This window comes from Panthera uncia, assembly GCF_023721935.1.
Source record: "Panthera uncia isolate 11264 chromosome C1 unlocalized genomic scaffold, Puncia_PCG_1.0 HiC_scaffold_4, whole genome shotgun sequence".
In the NCBI taxonomy this organism is placed as follows: Eukaryota; Metazoa; Chordata; class Mammalia; order Carnivora; family Felidae; genus Panthera; species Panthera uncia.
This window is the reverse complement of record NW_026057585.1, coordinates 104,398,832-104,414,824: the sequence shown is the minus strand read 5'-3', so window position 1 is coordinate 104,414,824 and position 15,993 is coordinate 104,398,832. Positions and strand designations below refer to the sequence as shown.

General features: G+C 60.6%; 1 protein-coding gene across 3 annotated transcripts in view; it reads right to left on the bottom strand.

Moving 5' to 3' along the window:
* Positions 1-3,046: 3,046 nt before the first annotated feature.
* The window catches only part of CC1H1orf159 (chromosome C1 C1orf159 homolog), a 31,669-nt gene continuing 18,722 nt past the window's right edge, over positions 3,047-15,993 (bottom strand). For 2 of the 3 annotated variants that reach the window (XM_049618335.1, XM_049618336.1), the window contains 8 exons: positions 15,164-15,265; positions 14,996-15,084; positions 13,106-13,181; positions 9,171-9,353; positions 8,794-8,859; positions 7,199-7,333; positions 5,723-5,876; positions 3,047-4,231 (listed from right to left, as the gene is read on the bottom strand). In XM_049618335.1, coding sequence (XP_049474292.1) covers positions 3,730-4,231; positions 5,723-5,876; positions 7,199-7,333; positions 8,794-8,859; positions 9,171-9,353; positions 13,106-13,181; positions 14,996-15,067 — 1,188 coding nt within the window. In that variant the 5' untranslated portion in view covers positions 15,068-15,084; positions 15,164-15,265 and the 3' untranslated portion in view covers positions 3,047-3,729. The remainder of the gene's footprint in view (positions 4,232-5,722; positions 5,877-7,198; positions 7,334-8,793; positions 8,860-9,170; positions 9,354-13,105; positions 13,182-14,995; positions 15,085-15,163; positions 15,266-15,993) is intronic. The other variant, XM_049618337.1, reaches the window with a different exon arrangement.

The window sequence follows — 15,993 nt, the reverse complement described above, 5'->3', positions numbered from 1 at the left end:
GGGGGGGGAGGGGTAATGGCTTCAGCCAGTGTGGGGTCCTCGCAGACCCCAGGGCCAGCCTATGCAAAGGCCTGGGGCTAAGGCAGGGGGGGCTGAATGGAGGGCCTGGGGGCCTGGGGGCCTGGGTGGAGGACGTGGGGGGCTGAGGCCCAGCCAGTGGTACGGCTTGTGCCCCTCACAGCCATGTCGCAGCTGCTCTGACAGTGGGAAACCAGAGACCCTGCTGGTTCACAGAGGTGTGCTGGCTGGCCAGGGGAGGGGGAGCTCAGCCAGGGGGAAGGGACCCAGAGAGGGGGCGGAAATTCAGACGGCTGGGGGCTCAATGTGGGGAGCTACTGTGTGGGCCTGGCCCAGCGTCTGCGTGACAGGGTGCTGGTTCCCAAGGGGACCGTGACTCAGGGCCACATGCTGCCTCCAGGAAGTGCCCTCTGTCTCTCTGCTCTGAGAACACCCTCCTGAGGGCTTCTGGGAATATTCAAGCTCTGAGATCACTTGAGCTCCTCAGTGGACAAGTCAGTGCCCAGAGGCAAAGGGAAGACCCGAGGAATGTGCCATCTGGGGCGGTGGCCAGGCCTGACTGCACGGGAGCAGGGTCCAGACCCTGGCACTGGGATCTCGGCAGCTCAGGACCTGGCTGACCCAGCTGGTACCCACACCCCTGCTCATACTCCACCCAGCGATGGGCAGCTGTGCTGCGTGGATGTGGGGCCACACGCGCTCTCTGTGTAAGGGGGTATATGTGTGCCAACAGGCCAACCTGGCTGTGTTTGAGCACAAATGTGTCCCTCGGGTGCAGGTGCACACACACACACACACACACACACACGTGTGCAGGGAGCATGGCTTTCAGTGTGTGACCCCACAGGCCTGGGACTCGCTGTGCTGAGGAGAAGACAAGGTCCCTAATGAGCACCTCACCCCTGTCCATCTGTGGCTTTTGAGATGTGGGGTTCCCCAGACACCTAGGAGTTCTGGGCTGGACACAGACGTTGTCCTTGGCCAGATGAGCAGGGAGGACTGTACCCCAAGGGCCACCTCGGCTATGGGCCCCCCTCCCCCCCCAGGACTGGGACAGAACAGGCTTCAAACCCCAAGTGCTGTCAAGGACACACACACAATGGCCGCTGCACGAAGAGGCCCTTCAGGGCTCATCTGGGGCCCAGGTGGCCTGGGGGTGTGAGGGCTGAGCCCCCAATCCTGCCTGCCCAGTGTTGGCTGATCTGTCAACTGCTCTGCTGCCCCATCCCTGCCAGCTAGGGACAGTGATACGGGAGAGACTCTGGGACACATCCGGGCTGCGATTCTGACATGGGCAGAGAACGGGCCCTGGGCTCTGGATGGGCTCAGCACTGCCCTGTGGGCATGAGGAAACCCTGCCAGGATGTCCGGTGGACTCAGCCAGTCCTGTCCCTCTCATGCCCAGCATGGAGAACCGGGTCCCCTAAGGTCAATCAGCCAGCCCTCCCCCATCATGCTGCGGCCAACTCCTTCTGGGGTCTTGTGCCCAGGCTCCTGGCCAGGACCTCTGCACTCACATTACCTCCTTGCGCCCCACTCGGTCCTGCTCTGTGCACCCACCTCCTAATGCTGCTGGAGAGCTTCCTCTTGCTGGCCTCTGACCTCTTCCAGCTTTCAGTGATTCTCCTAGTGCTGAGTGAACGAATGAATGAATGAGCTGCCAGCTATGACCCGGGGACTGTGCCAACTGCTCACCGCCCACACCGTGCTCACCTCCCAGGGTGAGGGGGAGCTCCAAAGCAATTGACATGGTGGGGGGTCAGGAGGTGACAGGTACCCCACCTGCCTTTGGCCTGAGCGATGACCCCATAAATCGGCCTCATTTTGGCTTCTTACACGAGAGCTGGGATCCAGGTAAGGGCTGGCTGCGGCTGGAGCTCAGGATGGACATGGGAGGGGCTGGTCAGGGCCCCACCGGGGATGCCTTGACTCTGCCAGCTAACCCGCCCCCAGCTCAGGTGTCCCCATACCCTATGGCACCCACTCACTCACAAGCTTTCTAGCCTGAATGCCCATTAGGGTCATGGAACTGGTCCAGTGACCACACTCCCCACTGGGGCCTAGAGAACAGTGGCACGCAGGCCCAGGGGTGTCCAGTGGCAGAATCTTGCCTCTGCAGCTCCTGGATCTGTGGTCTCAGGCTTGGGGGCGGGGGCTCAGCTGGCGTGGCTGAGGGCCACAGAGGCCAAGCCACCCAGGCCTTGAATGTCAGGGGAAGGTCATCCTGAGTGTAGGAGCCAGAGGGGTTGCAGGGTGAAATACAGACTTGTCTTTGCTGCCAGGGATGGGGCAAAGCTGGGGCTGGGGGCTGGGGGTTGGGGGAGGACTCGGAGATGTTAGAATGGCCCCAGGTTTCCAGTTTGCAGCTTAGGGTGGAGGAAATAGAGAAGGCCGCCGGAGGTGGGGTCGGGGGCATCTGTGCCCAGCCTGGGCCTTCAGGGCCTGACTGCTGCTACCTGCTATCCTGGTTGAACATGGCTCTTCGTTTCCTGTTTTGTCCCCAGATTAGCAGCAAGGGTTTGGTGCAAATGTGGGAACGGGGACGAGGGAGTGTCTTCGCACGTCTGCCTCCCTCCCCACAAGGACCCACAAGATGGGACGCCCTCCCCCCCCGACCTCGGGGGCCACAGAAACCAAGGGAGTCTGGACGGTCCTGCACGTTCTCCCCTGGCAATCAGCCCCAGCCTCCCAGCCTCCGATCGGCACAGATGGACAGTGGAGTGTCACCTCACTTCCCCATGGTCCCTGAAGCTGGGGGGGGGGGGGACCCTAAGCCTGGTCTCCCCACCTCCTTCTGGGTCCCCTTCTCCTCACACCAAGGGGACAGAGGAAAGAACAACAGTGCCCACAGGGACAGGTCACCGTTCCTGGAGAAGTGAAGGAGTCCACGTCAGCCTGGCTGGGGGCCCGCCGTGGGGGACTTGGCTTTCTCAGCACCCCTAGGTCTCCCCCAGAGTGGGGTAGGTGGGGCCAGGCCACGGTGGGGTCTCACCCTTACTGAGGAACAGAGGACCCTTGGCGCAGTGAGGATGGGGAAAGCCCTGAATAGTTTATTGACACTGATTTTGAGCTGCTGCGCCCCGCTCAGTGCTGGGCCCGTCGCGGGTTCAAGTCTCAAGCGAGCTCGTACCCATAAACTGTAGACGCGTGGGCCACGTGTCACGGTGCAGAAGGGCACAGCAGCTGAGCACACAGGCCCTGCCTCGGGACCCTGGGATGTGGACCAGGTGCTGAAGGAGCCATCATTCTCGACTGAGAATCTGGGAAAGACAGTCAGTGCCGAGCCCAGTGCGTGGGAGGTAGCCACAATCGCTCCCTTCTCCTCGGGAACCCCTTTCTGTGTGCAAGCAGCCAGGGACAGCACGGCCCTCCACAGGTCCATCCAGACCAGGCTACCCAGGCAGCAGTCACAGGTAAATGTGACCCTGGGCGGACACGTCCCTCAGGGGACCTGGCCTTGGCCTCCAGAGCTTTCAGGCCAGTCCCTGCAACACATGGGCCCCGTGTGGGGAGCAGGTGATGAGCAGGAGACAGAGAGGACAACAGGGCCCCTCCGCCTTTGCTACTTCAAACTGACAGAAGTCAGTAGCCAACCAAGAAACTCGCCTCTGCAGCTCCTGGAAATCTGTGGTTTGGGGCTCGGGGTGAGGGGGCGGGGCTCTTGGCTACAGGATGGCCCTGTAGGCGCCTCAGCCTTGGAGGGGCCAGTTCTCATGTCCCACCTCCCCTGGTCCGGACACCGTCCGGGCGGGGAGGCCAGGAGGCCGACTGGCCTGGTGGCGCGGGGGATGTCTGCCCGCTGTGGGCTCTGATAGGCAGGGTGGCTGAGCTCCCAGCTTTGCCAAGCACGGAGAAGCCCAGCAGTCCTTGTCTCTCCTGAGGGGCCCAGACCCCACATGGCCACGCTCTGGAGCCCGCCTCAGGGGCGCCTCCCCCTCCATTACACCGAGCAGCTGTGGGGTGGGAAGAAGCACCTTCCGGCAGCTGGGCGGGTTCCAACTGAGCATCTGTCGCTGGGAGACGGTCAAGCTGAGCCAGGGGCCGTGTCCAGACCTGCCCTCTGTGTGCTGGGCTCTCTCCGCGGCGGTGTGCAGAGTTGTGGGTGGGTCCCCGGGTCAGACGTTGCTGACCCGGGCCTCCACCGAGGAGATGGCAGTGGGGCCTGTGTCCCTGTCCAAAGGCCGCTCGCGTCTGACATAGCGCGGCTTCCGCACTGAAACAGGGTCGGAAACGGGCAGGGTCAGAGGGGGGCCTGGGACAGGAGGAATGGCCCCTGGTGTCGGCTCTCAGCACAGCTCACAGGAGTGGGGTGTGGCCGCAGCCGAGGGGGAGGGAATCCCACTGAGCTCCGGCTTGTGAGCGGAGTGGCCGCAGCTGAGGGGAGACTCTGTGACGAACGCTCCGCTCATTTGGGACACTCGGTGCCCCTGCACCCCAAGCACCTTGGCCTGGACGAGCACCTTGCTCTCCCGAAACACAGAGGCCAACAGGTCCATGAGGCACAATAGGACTGGATGGTGTCCCCCCAAAAGTGTCCATGTCCGAAGCCCCAGAACCTGCAGATGTGACCTTACTTGGAAAAAGGGTATTTGCAGATGTGATTGAGGGTCTTGAGATGAGATCCTCCTGGGTTATCTGGTGGGCCCTAAATCCGATGGCCAGCACCTCATAAGAGGGAGGCAGAGAGAGGAGACCCAGGAGAAGTCACGTGAAGATGGGGGACAGAGGCCGGAGTGGTGTGGCCACAAGCCCAGGGACGCCTGGAGCCACCAGAGGCCTGAGGAGGCAGGACGGACCCTCCCCTGGAGACTCGGGAAGGAGTGCCCCCACCCCCCACCTTGATTTCTGACCTCTGGCCTCCTGAGCTGGGACGGAGTGCATTTCTGTTGCTTCAAGCCCCGCAGTTGCAGTTCGCGGGCATTTGTTATGACGGCCCCAGGGTGCTAATGCAAGGAACTTACATTCAAGATGCCTGTAGCTGGTACTGCTTTAGAGACATCACAGACAAGCGTTGTATGGGACAGGGAGGAGCTAGCCTTGACCAAGTAACTTCTTTGTGCCCAAAGAAGAGGGACACCCACCCTGTCCCCACTCCAGACTTGTGCACAGAGGTAAGAACAAGACCGGGAAGGCCAGGAGACTTGCTGCATGGCCTGTGGCTATGTGGGATATGTGACCATGGGCCAGTCACTTAACCTCTCTGTGGTCATGGCGTCATCTATAACAGGGTTCGTATGTGTACCTACTCCCGGAATCATCCAAGGTGGGGCACACCTGACCCAGTAAGACTGAAGTGCCAGCCACCCGGAGGGGCCAGCCTGCTCCCTGCACCTACCGCCCAGCTAGAGCTGGGACTTGGGGAGGGCCGAGCAAAGGCTTCCGGGGATGGCCCCAGACCCTCTGCTGGGTACTCTCCTTGTCTCCCGACAGAGCATGTCAGGAACGAAAGGAAAAGGCATGAGAGCTGCAGTTGACCATAGGGGAACCCGGTGTCCCGTGGCTGACGATGGGGGAACCCGGTGTCCCGTGGTTGACGACGGGGGAACCCAGTGTCCCGTGGCTGACGATGGGAGAACCTGGTGTCCCGAGAACTACAGGGCCAGGTGCCTGCAGAGCCCAGTCCTGCAGTGGTCCCTGAAGGGCGGCTGATCCCAAGGGAGGGACAATTTTGAAATCTTTCACCCTGAGATGAGGACTGACGTACCTGAGGACTGTGGCGGGGGAATCATAGCAGCCTTGAAAAGGAGAAAAGGCACAGTGAGAAGTGCAGGCGGCCCCCAGCACAGAGGCCCACGACACGGGGGCACTCAGCCCATCCTTCTGGTTACTTACAGCTTCGCCAGGCTGCAGGGCAGGGGCTGCGGGCAAACACAGGCGTCACCTGGAGGCCACATAGCTGCCTCGCCCGGGGCGGGGGTCCCTCGCCTAGGGAGGGGGTCCCCAGGGCCTGCAGCGGCTCTTCCCCCGCTCCAGGCTCAGCCCAGCCCCACCTCCACACACCTGCCCAGCAACGCCCTCAGCCTAGCAGTGGTCTGTCCGGCCACACTTCCCAGATGCACTTGGAGTGACAGGCCCCCAAGCACCCCAGGGAGAGCCGCCCTCCCAGGCCCTCTTGGCGGAGCCACAAGCCAGCCCTCAGCAGGCACATTCCTCTTGGTCTCCAGCACCGTCAGGAAGGTAGAGAAGGCTCTACCCTTGCCTGCATTTCCAGGTGAGGCCCAGAGCTGGGGGCCCGCCTCAGGAGACCACCACAGTGCCCACTTCTCACCTCCGTTGGGTAGGCCGCTATGCACCCCTGCGCTCTTGGTGGGCACCTAGGCTGCCCGGGAGCGGCTCTGGGGGCGGTAGGGAGGAGGCTCGGAGTGGGGGTGCCCCGGCCACTGCACTGACACACCAGGACCTCCGTGGCCACTGCAGCGGAGCAGCCTCCCACGGCGGACTCGGAGTGCCCATCCTGACTGGCGTGGGGGCCCGGCCCCTGACTCTCAGGACCTTCGAGCTACAACAGCCCCTCGGAGGCCCCCAGCATTGGCCATCGGTGGGTGGACAGGGTCTCACTGAGGCCAGGTAAGGAAGCTCTAGCTAATCACCCCCAGCACTGTCCACCGTAGGATCAGATCCGTCGGCCAGACCATCTGCCCGGCACACCCGAGGGCACGGCGGGAGTGACACCCATATCTTCGGGAGGGAGGCGGGTCTGCAATCCAGTCCAGGGTAAGCTGGAGTGGCATGGGGCCCCACTGTCCCTGCACCAGCCTGCCTGTCCCCCCCAGTCCCAGGGAGGCAGGACGGGGAGAGGAGACAGCTGGCTGGAGGAGCTGCAGGCAGGCGGCCCCTCGAGCAGGGATGTCACCCCCTCCCCGCATCGGCGACCCCGCTGTGATGCCCTGAGGTGGAGTCTCGCCAACACCTCCACCCTGAGAGTCCCACAGAATCCACACGGGAGCCTCCCTAGGAAGTGGCTGTCCCTCTTACTCTGAGACACAAGAACCACGTGACAAGCCAGTCCCCTTCCTGTCGTTCTGTGAGGAGTCTTCATTGCTGGGCACCCTGGATCTCGCCACCCCGGCCCCCACTTCCCCGTGCCCCCCAGGCAGTACCCGTGGCTCCGTGCGGGCGTGTGCACTGGGCAGGACCCGCTGGCTCAGCAGGGTGTTGCCACGGTGGCAGGAGGAAATACCTTTGTTTCTTCCGTAGAAGACCTTGGGGAGTTTACTGGTTCGCTTCAGATAGAAGAACCCAGCCACGAAGAGGATGAGGCCAGAGCTGATGAAGAATGTCCCCAGGAAGAGAGAGGCTGCCACTTGAGGGCCCCCTGTGAGCAGAGTGAGTGGCAGCCAGTGGCAAGCCTGGACAGGCCTCAGGGGACCCCCCAAGCCCCCGTTCCCTGAACACACCTGGGCTGTGGGGCTGAAGTGCTCAGCCTCCCTCGGCCTCAGGCTTCCCACAGGGGGGTGGGATATGGAGGGGGCCGAGGATTCCAGCCCCCGAGAACAGCAGGCCCCGGGGTCCCCGTCTCCTTCCCAAAGGCTCGGCACGGACTGTGGGCTCCCGTACCCCTGGCACTCCAGGTCCAAGCCCTCGACTCGGGCAGCGGTTCCCACTACATCCTCCCCTCCTGGGGGCCGGTCAGCAGAGGGGACCCTGGGCCCACGATGCCTGCCCGTCTTTACCTACACGGGTCAGCAGGACAGGCTGGCTGGGCCCGTGGGAGGGGGCTCTGGGTGGCAACTGTGGGGAAAGTGCTCTCAGACTGCCCGTGGACAGGCATGAGGCGCGGCCACGGCTACACCGGGGCCTAGAAGTGGGGATGAATTCCAGCTCATTTGGCAAGGGTGTCCTGCCCCAAACTTGCTGCAGTGAAAATGGGCCCGACAGCCAGACTCGCGGCCTTCCGCCATCAGCACCCCCACTGCCAGACCCGGCGCGGTATCACAGGAGGCTGGGGCCGTCTGTGCTGACCCCACCCTAAAACTCCTCCTCTGGTGGCTGACCTTGATGGTCCAGGTCAGCACAAAGCCACCTGCTTCTGGTCCTGAAACTTGTGCAGAAGGCCAGAGCCCTCTCAGTCCACGTACAACGTGTCCTCTGCTGAAGGCCCAGCGTCTGCAGGTCACAAGACCCCGTCACCACCTGGTCACCTCAGAAGAGGTGACCACTCCTGGGGCCGGTCCTGCTCCCCGACTACAGTGGCCCCAGTGGCTGGTGTGCCACACCTCCATGGCAGGACCATGCCGTATCTCGGACGGGATGGGACGCCCAGTGATCAGGAGCAGGCTGAGGACAGAGTGTGCAGGAGGGGGGCCTGTGTCTGGCCCCGAGGACCGGGTGGTGTGATGGGCTCTTCTGCCTGGCACGCAGTGTTTGCAGGCCAGACCCCACATCCCCAGAAGAGCCACAGCGGAGGGAGGCAAGGGGACCTCAGGGCACCCTCCGGTCTCCAGAGAACCGCACACCCAGAGTTTCTGTGGACTGAGGGGCTGGGTGGGCCAGGACTGAGGCCACGGGTGAGGTGGCCTTCCACTAACTAGAACCTCGGGGGCACGTGTGAGTGCTGTGGCAAAGGCCTCCCGCCTGTGCCCACTGACGCCAGCCCCGCTCTGTGATCAGGCAGGGTTCTCGCACATAGATCCCTCGGCCGGGCTGCAGTTCGACCTTGGCCGTAGCCGTGGCCCTGCCGAGGCCGGCGTAAGTGGTCACGGGCACTAGGAATGCCCCCTTTTCCACCGAGACCTGGCAGAAGCCCTGCTCTGGGCCGGTGAGCCGGAGACTTACCGAAATCAGGCCGCCCCGGTGTCCCTGTGCTCCTGTTCACCGGGAAGTGCGTGCCCCAGCCAGTGGCTGTGGGGAAGCAGACGTGTCAGCGTGCCGGCTCCCGGGCAGCCCAGACCCACAGGCAGGTCTGGACCACGCACGGGGACCCAGCTGAGGACACCCAGGGGACCAGAGACACAGCTCAGCGGGGAATCACGGGCCAGAAACCAGAAAGGGAGGTGGCCATGGGGACACAGCTGCCCTTGCCCCATGGCCGTCCTGCAGGGACAAGGATTTGGGCACAGAGGGGACCCGAGCGAGGGTGTTCACTCGACGGCTGGTGGTCCCGGGTGAGGTGGGCCACCCGCTGCTGTGGGAACAAGAAAGGCAACTCCCACCCGTTCCTCCAGAACTTGGAGATGAGGCCCCTCGGCGGGAAGCAGGCCAGGCGGGCCCGGTGGGGGGTGCCGCGGGGCGGTCGGGCAGCGACGTGCGGCCTCTGCATTCGGAGCCGTGGTAGGTGCCATTTCTGCATCGGACGCAGCTGATACTGCCGTCTTCGTTCCGGTGCCTGTAGCAGCCTGCGCAAGAGACAGTGACTCAGCTGCGAGTGACCCACGCCAGCTGTCTTCAGGGGGCTTTTCTGTATTCTGACTTTGTGAAATGAGAGTTCGTCCAAGAATGTGCATTCTGCAGGTCTGGATGGAACGGCATACCTGCTCTCAGAAAAAGAAACAAACTCGACGGGAGCCACGGCGAGCTCGCTCACCCAGGGGCTCCTGTGGGCTCCTTTACCGGACATCTCGTAAAATTCTGCAGGCGGGCGCCACACACGGCCGTGGGAGGACCACGATGGCCTGACCGCCGGCCCTCACCCTGCCCCGTCAGTGGCACTGCCTCCAGCCCAGGGGTGACCCTTGCCCCCTTGTTGTCCCCGCCCTCCGCACCCTTCCCTGGGGAGGTCCCAGACTGATGTGCCGGCCAGCAGCCTCCCCCTCCCCCGGTGCTGGGAGCAGCCCAGCTCTCACCGGCCAGCGGTTCATGGACAGTCTGTTTTGCCAAGTAGCCAGGGCACCCCTTAAGGGCAAGAATTGTGTCTTGTACCTTTATTTTTTCTTAACATCCCCAACATTTAGCACAGAGGCTAAGCAAACACATGCTCGATTGCAGGTACTGACCTGGGCCTAAATGCTAGCGCTGGCCGCTGGGGCAGTGTCCAGGGACAAGCCCCAGACTCAGGTGCGATGTTTAATCTACACAATGTGTCACTGTGAGATGACGCTAAGTGGATGGCAGGCCTGAAGACTGACCAGCGGTTACTCCTGTGGTACCGCGGGCAGACAGGCCCAGCACCACACCAGGAGGGCTGGGAGCGTGGGGTCCCGGAACAGACCCGGTGCCGGCGAGGCCATTCTTCTGGGAAGCACCCCTCCAACCGGCTGCAGGGTAACCGGGCAAAGCGGTGCAGGGCTGCCGGCCCCAGGGAGGCCCAGGGCTGGGCTGCTTTGTGCAGGGACAAGGCACAGTTAGAGAGCCAGGACTGGTGACCAGACAAAGGAGCTAAGGTTGACTTTACGAAGCCAATGAAGCCGCTTTTGAAAAACCACAGGAGGGGTGCCTGGCAGACTCGGTCAGTGGAGCGTGTGACTCTTGATCTCAGGGTCATGGGTTCAAGCCCCACGATGGGTGTAGAGATTACTTAAAAAAAAAATCCATAAGGGAAGGGAAGGGGAGATAAGAGGCGAAGGGAAAAGAGGGACGGGAAGGGGAGGGGAGGGGAGGAGAGGGGAAGGAAGGAGGGAAGGAGGGAAGGAGGAAGGGAGGGAGGGAAGGAGGGAGGGAGGGAGGAAGGAAGGAAGGAAGGAAGGAAGGAAGGAAGGAAGGAAAACCACCTGATACTTCCCAGCCTCACTTACAGGTGAGTAAGGAAGCTCACTTCCTGGCAAATCCAGGAAACTTAAGGGTATTTTGACCTTGAGAAGAGGGGAATTCAGGGCGCCTGGGGGGCTCCATAGGTGAAGCATCCAACTTCTGCTCAGGTCATGATCTCACGGTTTGTGAGTTCGAGCCCCGCGTCGGGCAGTGCACTCTCAGAGCCTGCTTCAGATCCTTTGTCTCCCTCTCTCCCTGTCCCTCCCTTGCTCGTACATACTCTCTCTCTCTCTCTCTTCTCTCTCTCTAAAATACATAAACATAAAAAAAAAGGAGAGAGGGGGGCGCCTGGGTGGCGCAGTCGGTTAAGCGTCCGACTTCAGCCAGGTCACAATCTCGCGGTCCGTGAGTTCGAGCCCCGCGTCAGGCTCTGGGCTGATGGCTCGGAGCCTGGAGCCTGTTTCCGATTCTGTGTCTCCCTCTCTCTCTGCCCCTCCCCCGTTCATGCTCTGTCTCTCTCTGTCCCAAAAATAAATAAAAAACGTTGAAAAAAAAATTAAAAAAAAAAAAAAAAAAAAGGAGAGAGGAATTCACCAACATCTATAGGTACTGCGGGTAAGGTCTGATGGCGAGTCCTTGGCTTGGCTTCCCAGCCTCGAGAGTGCAACCTAAGATTCCTTGTGAAAAGGTCCAGCAAGGCAGACTTAAAAGTCTAAATGGTTAATCACTATTCTTGCTGCACTTAGCTAGGTAATCGGGCCAAGTTTAGTGAGGCTAGACTTATTTTAAAAACAAATTCAATTCGGGGCGCCTGGGTGGCTCAGTTGGTTGAGCATCCAACTCTTGATTTCAGCTCAGGCCATGATCTCACGGTTCGTGGGATCAAGCCCCACGATGGGCTCCGTGCTGAATGTTTATTAAGTATTTATTTGGAGAGAGAGAGAGAGCACACATGCACGAGTAGGGGGAGGGGCAGACAGGGGGGGAGAGAGAGAGAGAGAATTCCAAGCAGGCACAGAGGCTGACGCAGGGCTCAATCCCACGAACCGTGAGATCGTGACCTGAGCCGAAATCAAGACTCGGATGCTTCACTGACTGAGCCACCCAGGTGGGCAATAAACAAACATTTAAAAAAAAAAAAGAACTAAACTGCCGTCTCCCCAAAGCCCTGCAAGCTGAGGCCGGACGTCTTGACACGAGCCTTGCAGAAGTCACCTCGACACCTCACGTGTGGACAACCTCGTGCCTACTGCTGTGTGGGCCACTCGGGAAGCTCACAAGAAGCCCCACGACCTCACCAGAGACGCTCGCCGCAGTGCAACCCGGGAAATCCGTCAGACTGCCTCTTGCTGTCCTCACCCCCCAAACAGGCTTTGAGTGCAGCATCCAGAAAGGTACTTAGAGACTGCCCTCTAGACTGAAAAACCAGGTTTGTAACTCGCTACCACCATTCACGTCTGTTTTCTTTTGTTTCCCCAGAAATGCCTCTGACTACACACCTGCCCGCTCACGCCAGGCCTCGTTCCGGTGGAGGCCCGGCCTGAGCATCGGTCTCACTGGACACCGAGCCCGAGGCGTGCTACCAAGGGCTCAGACCCGCTCTTTCCTGCCCGCTCCACCTACGCTCTTTCTCCCACTGCCCGTCCCTTATCTCACAACTTCCAAGCAAATCTCCCTCAACTACCAGCTTGGCTTTTAATGTGTGAAACGTTCTGAGGATGAAGTTTCACGCGGGGGCTGAGGGAACCCGAACGTCACCCCAAAATATGCCTCTTTCACACAAAAATTATTTTGAGCTGAAGACCCTCAAAACACAGGAGCAAGAAGGGCTCTGGCGTCCCTTTCTCTCCCTGAGAAGCAGGGACAAAGGCCCCACGTGGAGGACGCCCACGCAGCAGGGGGAAAGGAACGCGCGCATCGCCAGGGACCCGAGCCCGGCGGACCTCGTTAAGGTCGCCCTCGCCTGCCTCCACCCCACACACAGCCTACTTTCCCGCAGTCACCTCTCCCTGCTCAGCCTGGCGCGTGAGCGCTCCCGTCCTGGCTTCTTTATGAGGCTCCCGTGTCACATAAAGCTTATGTTACTCGGGCTGTGGGCTTGTCCCCGTGAATCGTCCGGCCGGACACCCTAGGAGTTGAGGTAGAGTCTCGCTTCTCCCACACCTCCCACTGCCCGGAGCCAGTCTCCTCACGGGGTCCCGCCCCTTCTGCCCAAGAAGAGGCAGCCAGGCTGCTGGCCAGGAGGGAGGCTCAGACGCGGTCCTGTCCCCTTCCTGCGGCTTCTGTCCGCTCTCCCAGCCCCTGGCCCAGCTCCCAGGCCTCTCCAGCGTCCTTCCTGAGGGGCCGTGTGCCCTCCTGCTCACACCAGGTGCGGTGAGCTCAGCAGAGTTCACATGAGCACTGTCCTCGTCACCACGCTGGTGATGGCCGGTCAGGGTTGGCTCATGCCAAAGCAGCTTACCTGGGCCACACGGGCTTGTGCTCTGGCAGGTGGTGTTGACATCCACCAAGTCCACACAACATTCAGGCTGCTGGCCCTAGAGGGGAGATGGTGGTGAGCTGCCAGACCCCACAGCCGGACGCTCGGGCAGGACAAGCAGGCCGGGCTGGGAACGGCCCTGGCCTGGGGCAGCGAGGAGGGGCAGGGAGCGGTCCTGGGAACACTTCCGGGACCCAGGTTTATGGAGTCGCTTCCCTCCACTGCCTGCCCGTCTGACCACCCAAGGCCTCGCCTGGGAGGTGGTGGGGGCCGTGGCCCTTTCTCCAGGTGGGTCTCGGGTCTGGGGCGGAGCTGCTGCCGATCGCCCCGCGGACCACGGGCGGATACGCGGTGGGGCACTTCAGTCCAAGAAATGATTGACAGGCTTTACTCAGAGGTACTGCGGATTCAGTTCCAGACCACAATAAAGCGCGTCAAGTGAATTTTCTGGTTTCAGGTATGTGTACAAGTTACGTTTACACTATAGTCCATTAGGCGTGCAATCGCGTCGTGTCTAAAACACAATGTACGTGCCTTAATTAAAACTGCTTTACTGCTGCAAAATGCTGGCCGTCACCCGAACTTTCAGCGGGTCATAATCACTGATCACAAGTCACCGTAACAAATGTGATAGTAATGAAAGAGTCGACATATTGTGTGGGAATCACCAAAATGTGGCACAGAGACATGTTGTGAGCAGATGCTGGTGGAAACGTGGCACCCACAGACTCGCTCAACGCAGGGTGGCCGCGAACCTTCAATCTGGAAAAATGCAGTATCTGCACAGCGCGATAAAATGAGGTGTGCCTGGCTATTCGCCACCTGCCAGACGACAGAGGTGCCAAACCCTACTGCAAGGCCACATGTGGACTCCTTCATGAAAAAAGGACACACGCGTTTTTCTAGGCTATAATAAGATATGAAGATAAACCCAGGCGGCCCTGGCCTCCCTGGTGAGGTGTGTCTGCCCCTCACTCCCAACAAAATAGTCACCCCCTGGGTCCTGGTTGGTCCACCGATGTTCTCAGAAATGCTACGGATGCCTTCCACCGGGGGTTTTCAGCTTGACCCTCGAAGAGGAAGTGCCCGGACCAGGGCAGGCTGTGGGGTATGACCTCACACCCGCTGGGTGAGCACGCAGGAGTGCACCACGCGGGGGACAGACATGCCAAGCGCTGGCGTTTACGGGACCGGACTTGAGGGGTTTCCGAGGGGAGCTCGGCGCAGTGTGTTTATCGTAGCTGAGCTTTTGTTTCTTGCGACAAGACCACAGTGAACAGTAAGGTGTCTAAGGAATGGCACGGAGTACCCACACCACCACAGGAAGTGTCGAAGGCCGGTTCACAGCTGAGGCCCAGCCCACGAGGGACACCCCAGCCATCCCATTCCACCCAACCCTAGCAGAGGCAGAGTGGTGGAAGGCCCCACCCGGCCTGGATGATGTGTGGCTTGGGAGAGCCAGGGCACCTGGTCACAGGAAGCCTGGGGCAGATCCTGCCTTATGCCACTGCTTGCCTGGAGTAAGCAGTCCCCAACCACCCCGCTGTCGGGCAGAGAGCCCGCAGGCTCCATTCAGGGCCAGTGGGGGGCAGCTGTGTAGAGACCCTATTTCAGCTACAGCAGCAGGTTCAGTCTGGCAGAGACAGAAAGGAGGTTCTAGGGGACATAACAGAACAGGTGACAGTTGGGGGCATGTGTTTGCTGACCTCCATGTGGCACAGGCCTCCCTGACCGCGACAGAGGGCATAGTCAGTGTCTCTGGGGCCAGGGCAAGGGTGACCCCCAAAGGTCGAAGGGTGAGGCCCCTCTGGGCAAACAACTGGGAAGACTGTACTTCCTGGCACCCATGCTGCCCCGTGACGCGTCACCTACCACACTTTCTGAGGATTTGCTAGCAACTTCCACCAGGAGACCCGCCAGAAGGACAGCGCGCTGGAGCTCCATGTCCCAGAGCGCAGGGTCTGCAACAGACAGGGGCACTGTGTGGGTGCAGGCACCTCCTTCTGGGGCACCGTGGGGGCCGAGGTGCAGGACCCTTACCTGGCCTTCTGGGATGGGAGCTGCAGACATCCAGAGCCTGTCGCCCAGTGCTCAGGGGGCAGGGTGGGGTTGCTAAGAAGCCGCAGATCCCTGGCCCCGGGCCTGCAAACCAAGGCACACAGTTGAGGCCCGTTGTTCCCAGGTCGACCGGACTCACCACAAGGAGCCCCCGGAGCTGGGGGACCGGAGGGGCTGTGCTCAGTCCGTCTGGAGCTGGAGCTGGATAGACTCACTGCTTCCTCCAAAGCCTTCAGCCATTCACTGCCTCCTGAAAGGACTAAGCACAAGGGGGTTCTGGACCAGCCGGTCCTACTCATGAGCTCAGATGGATGTTGTCCATCTGCCATCTTGTTCTGTCCTAGGGAAACCCCAACTCAACCATTTTCACCAAGACACAGAACACCTGGGCAGCGAGGTGCCTCTGGGGCCAGCACGGGCCAGTTAGGGACCTGCAGTCTTCTAATTTTCTGCTACTCACCCTGTTCTTGTCATGAAACCGCAGGAAAGATGTCAGCTTGGGTGATAAAAGTGCTACCTAAAACCACAACTGAGGACAACTCCAGAGCAGAGGACTTCTGATGGCTGATGGGGCCCCACGCAGCAGGTAAGTTTCCTGACACTAGCAAATTCAAAACTCCACAGCCCGTGAGATGTGCTTACACTGCCACACTTCCAATGTGGTCAGAGAAAACCCACTAACCCGCACAACCCCTGCAGTGAATTGTTTCAGTTTTGAACAAATTTTTGTTAACTTACAAGGTGGTAACCATAATTATAATCTGTCCAAAACACAGCTGGCTAAATATTTGGACATAGAAAAGTCAACTCTA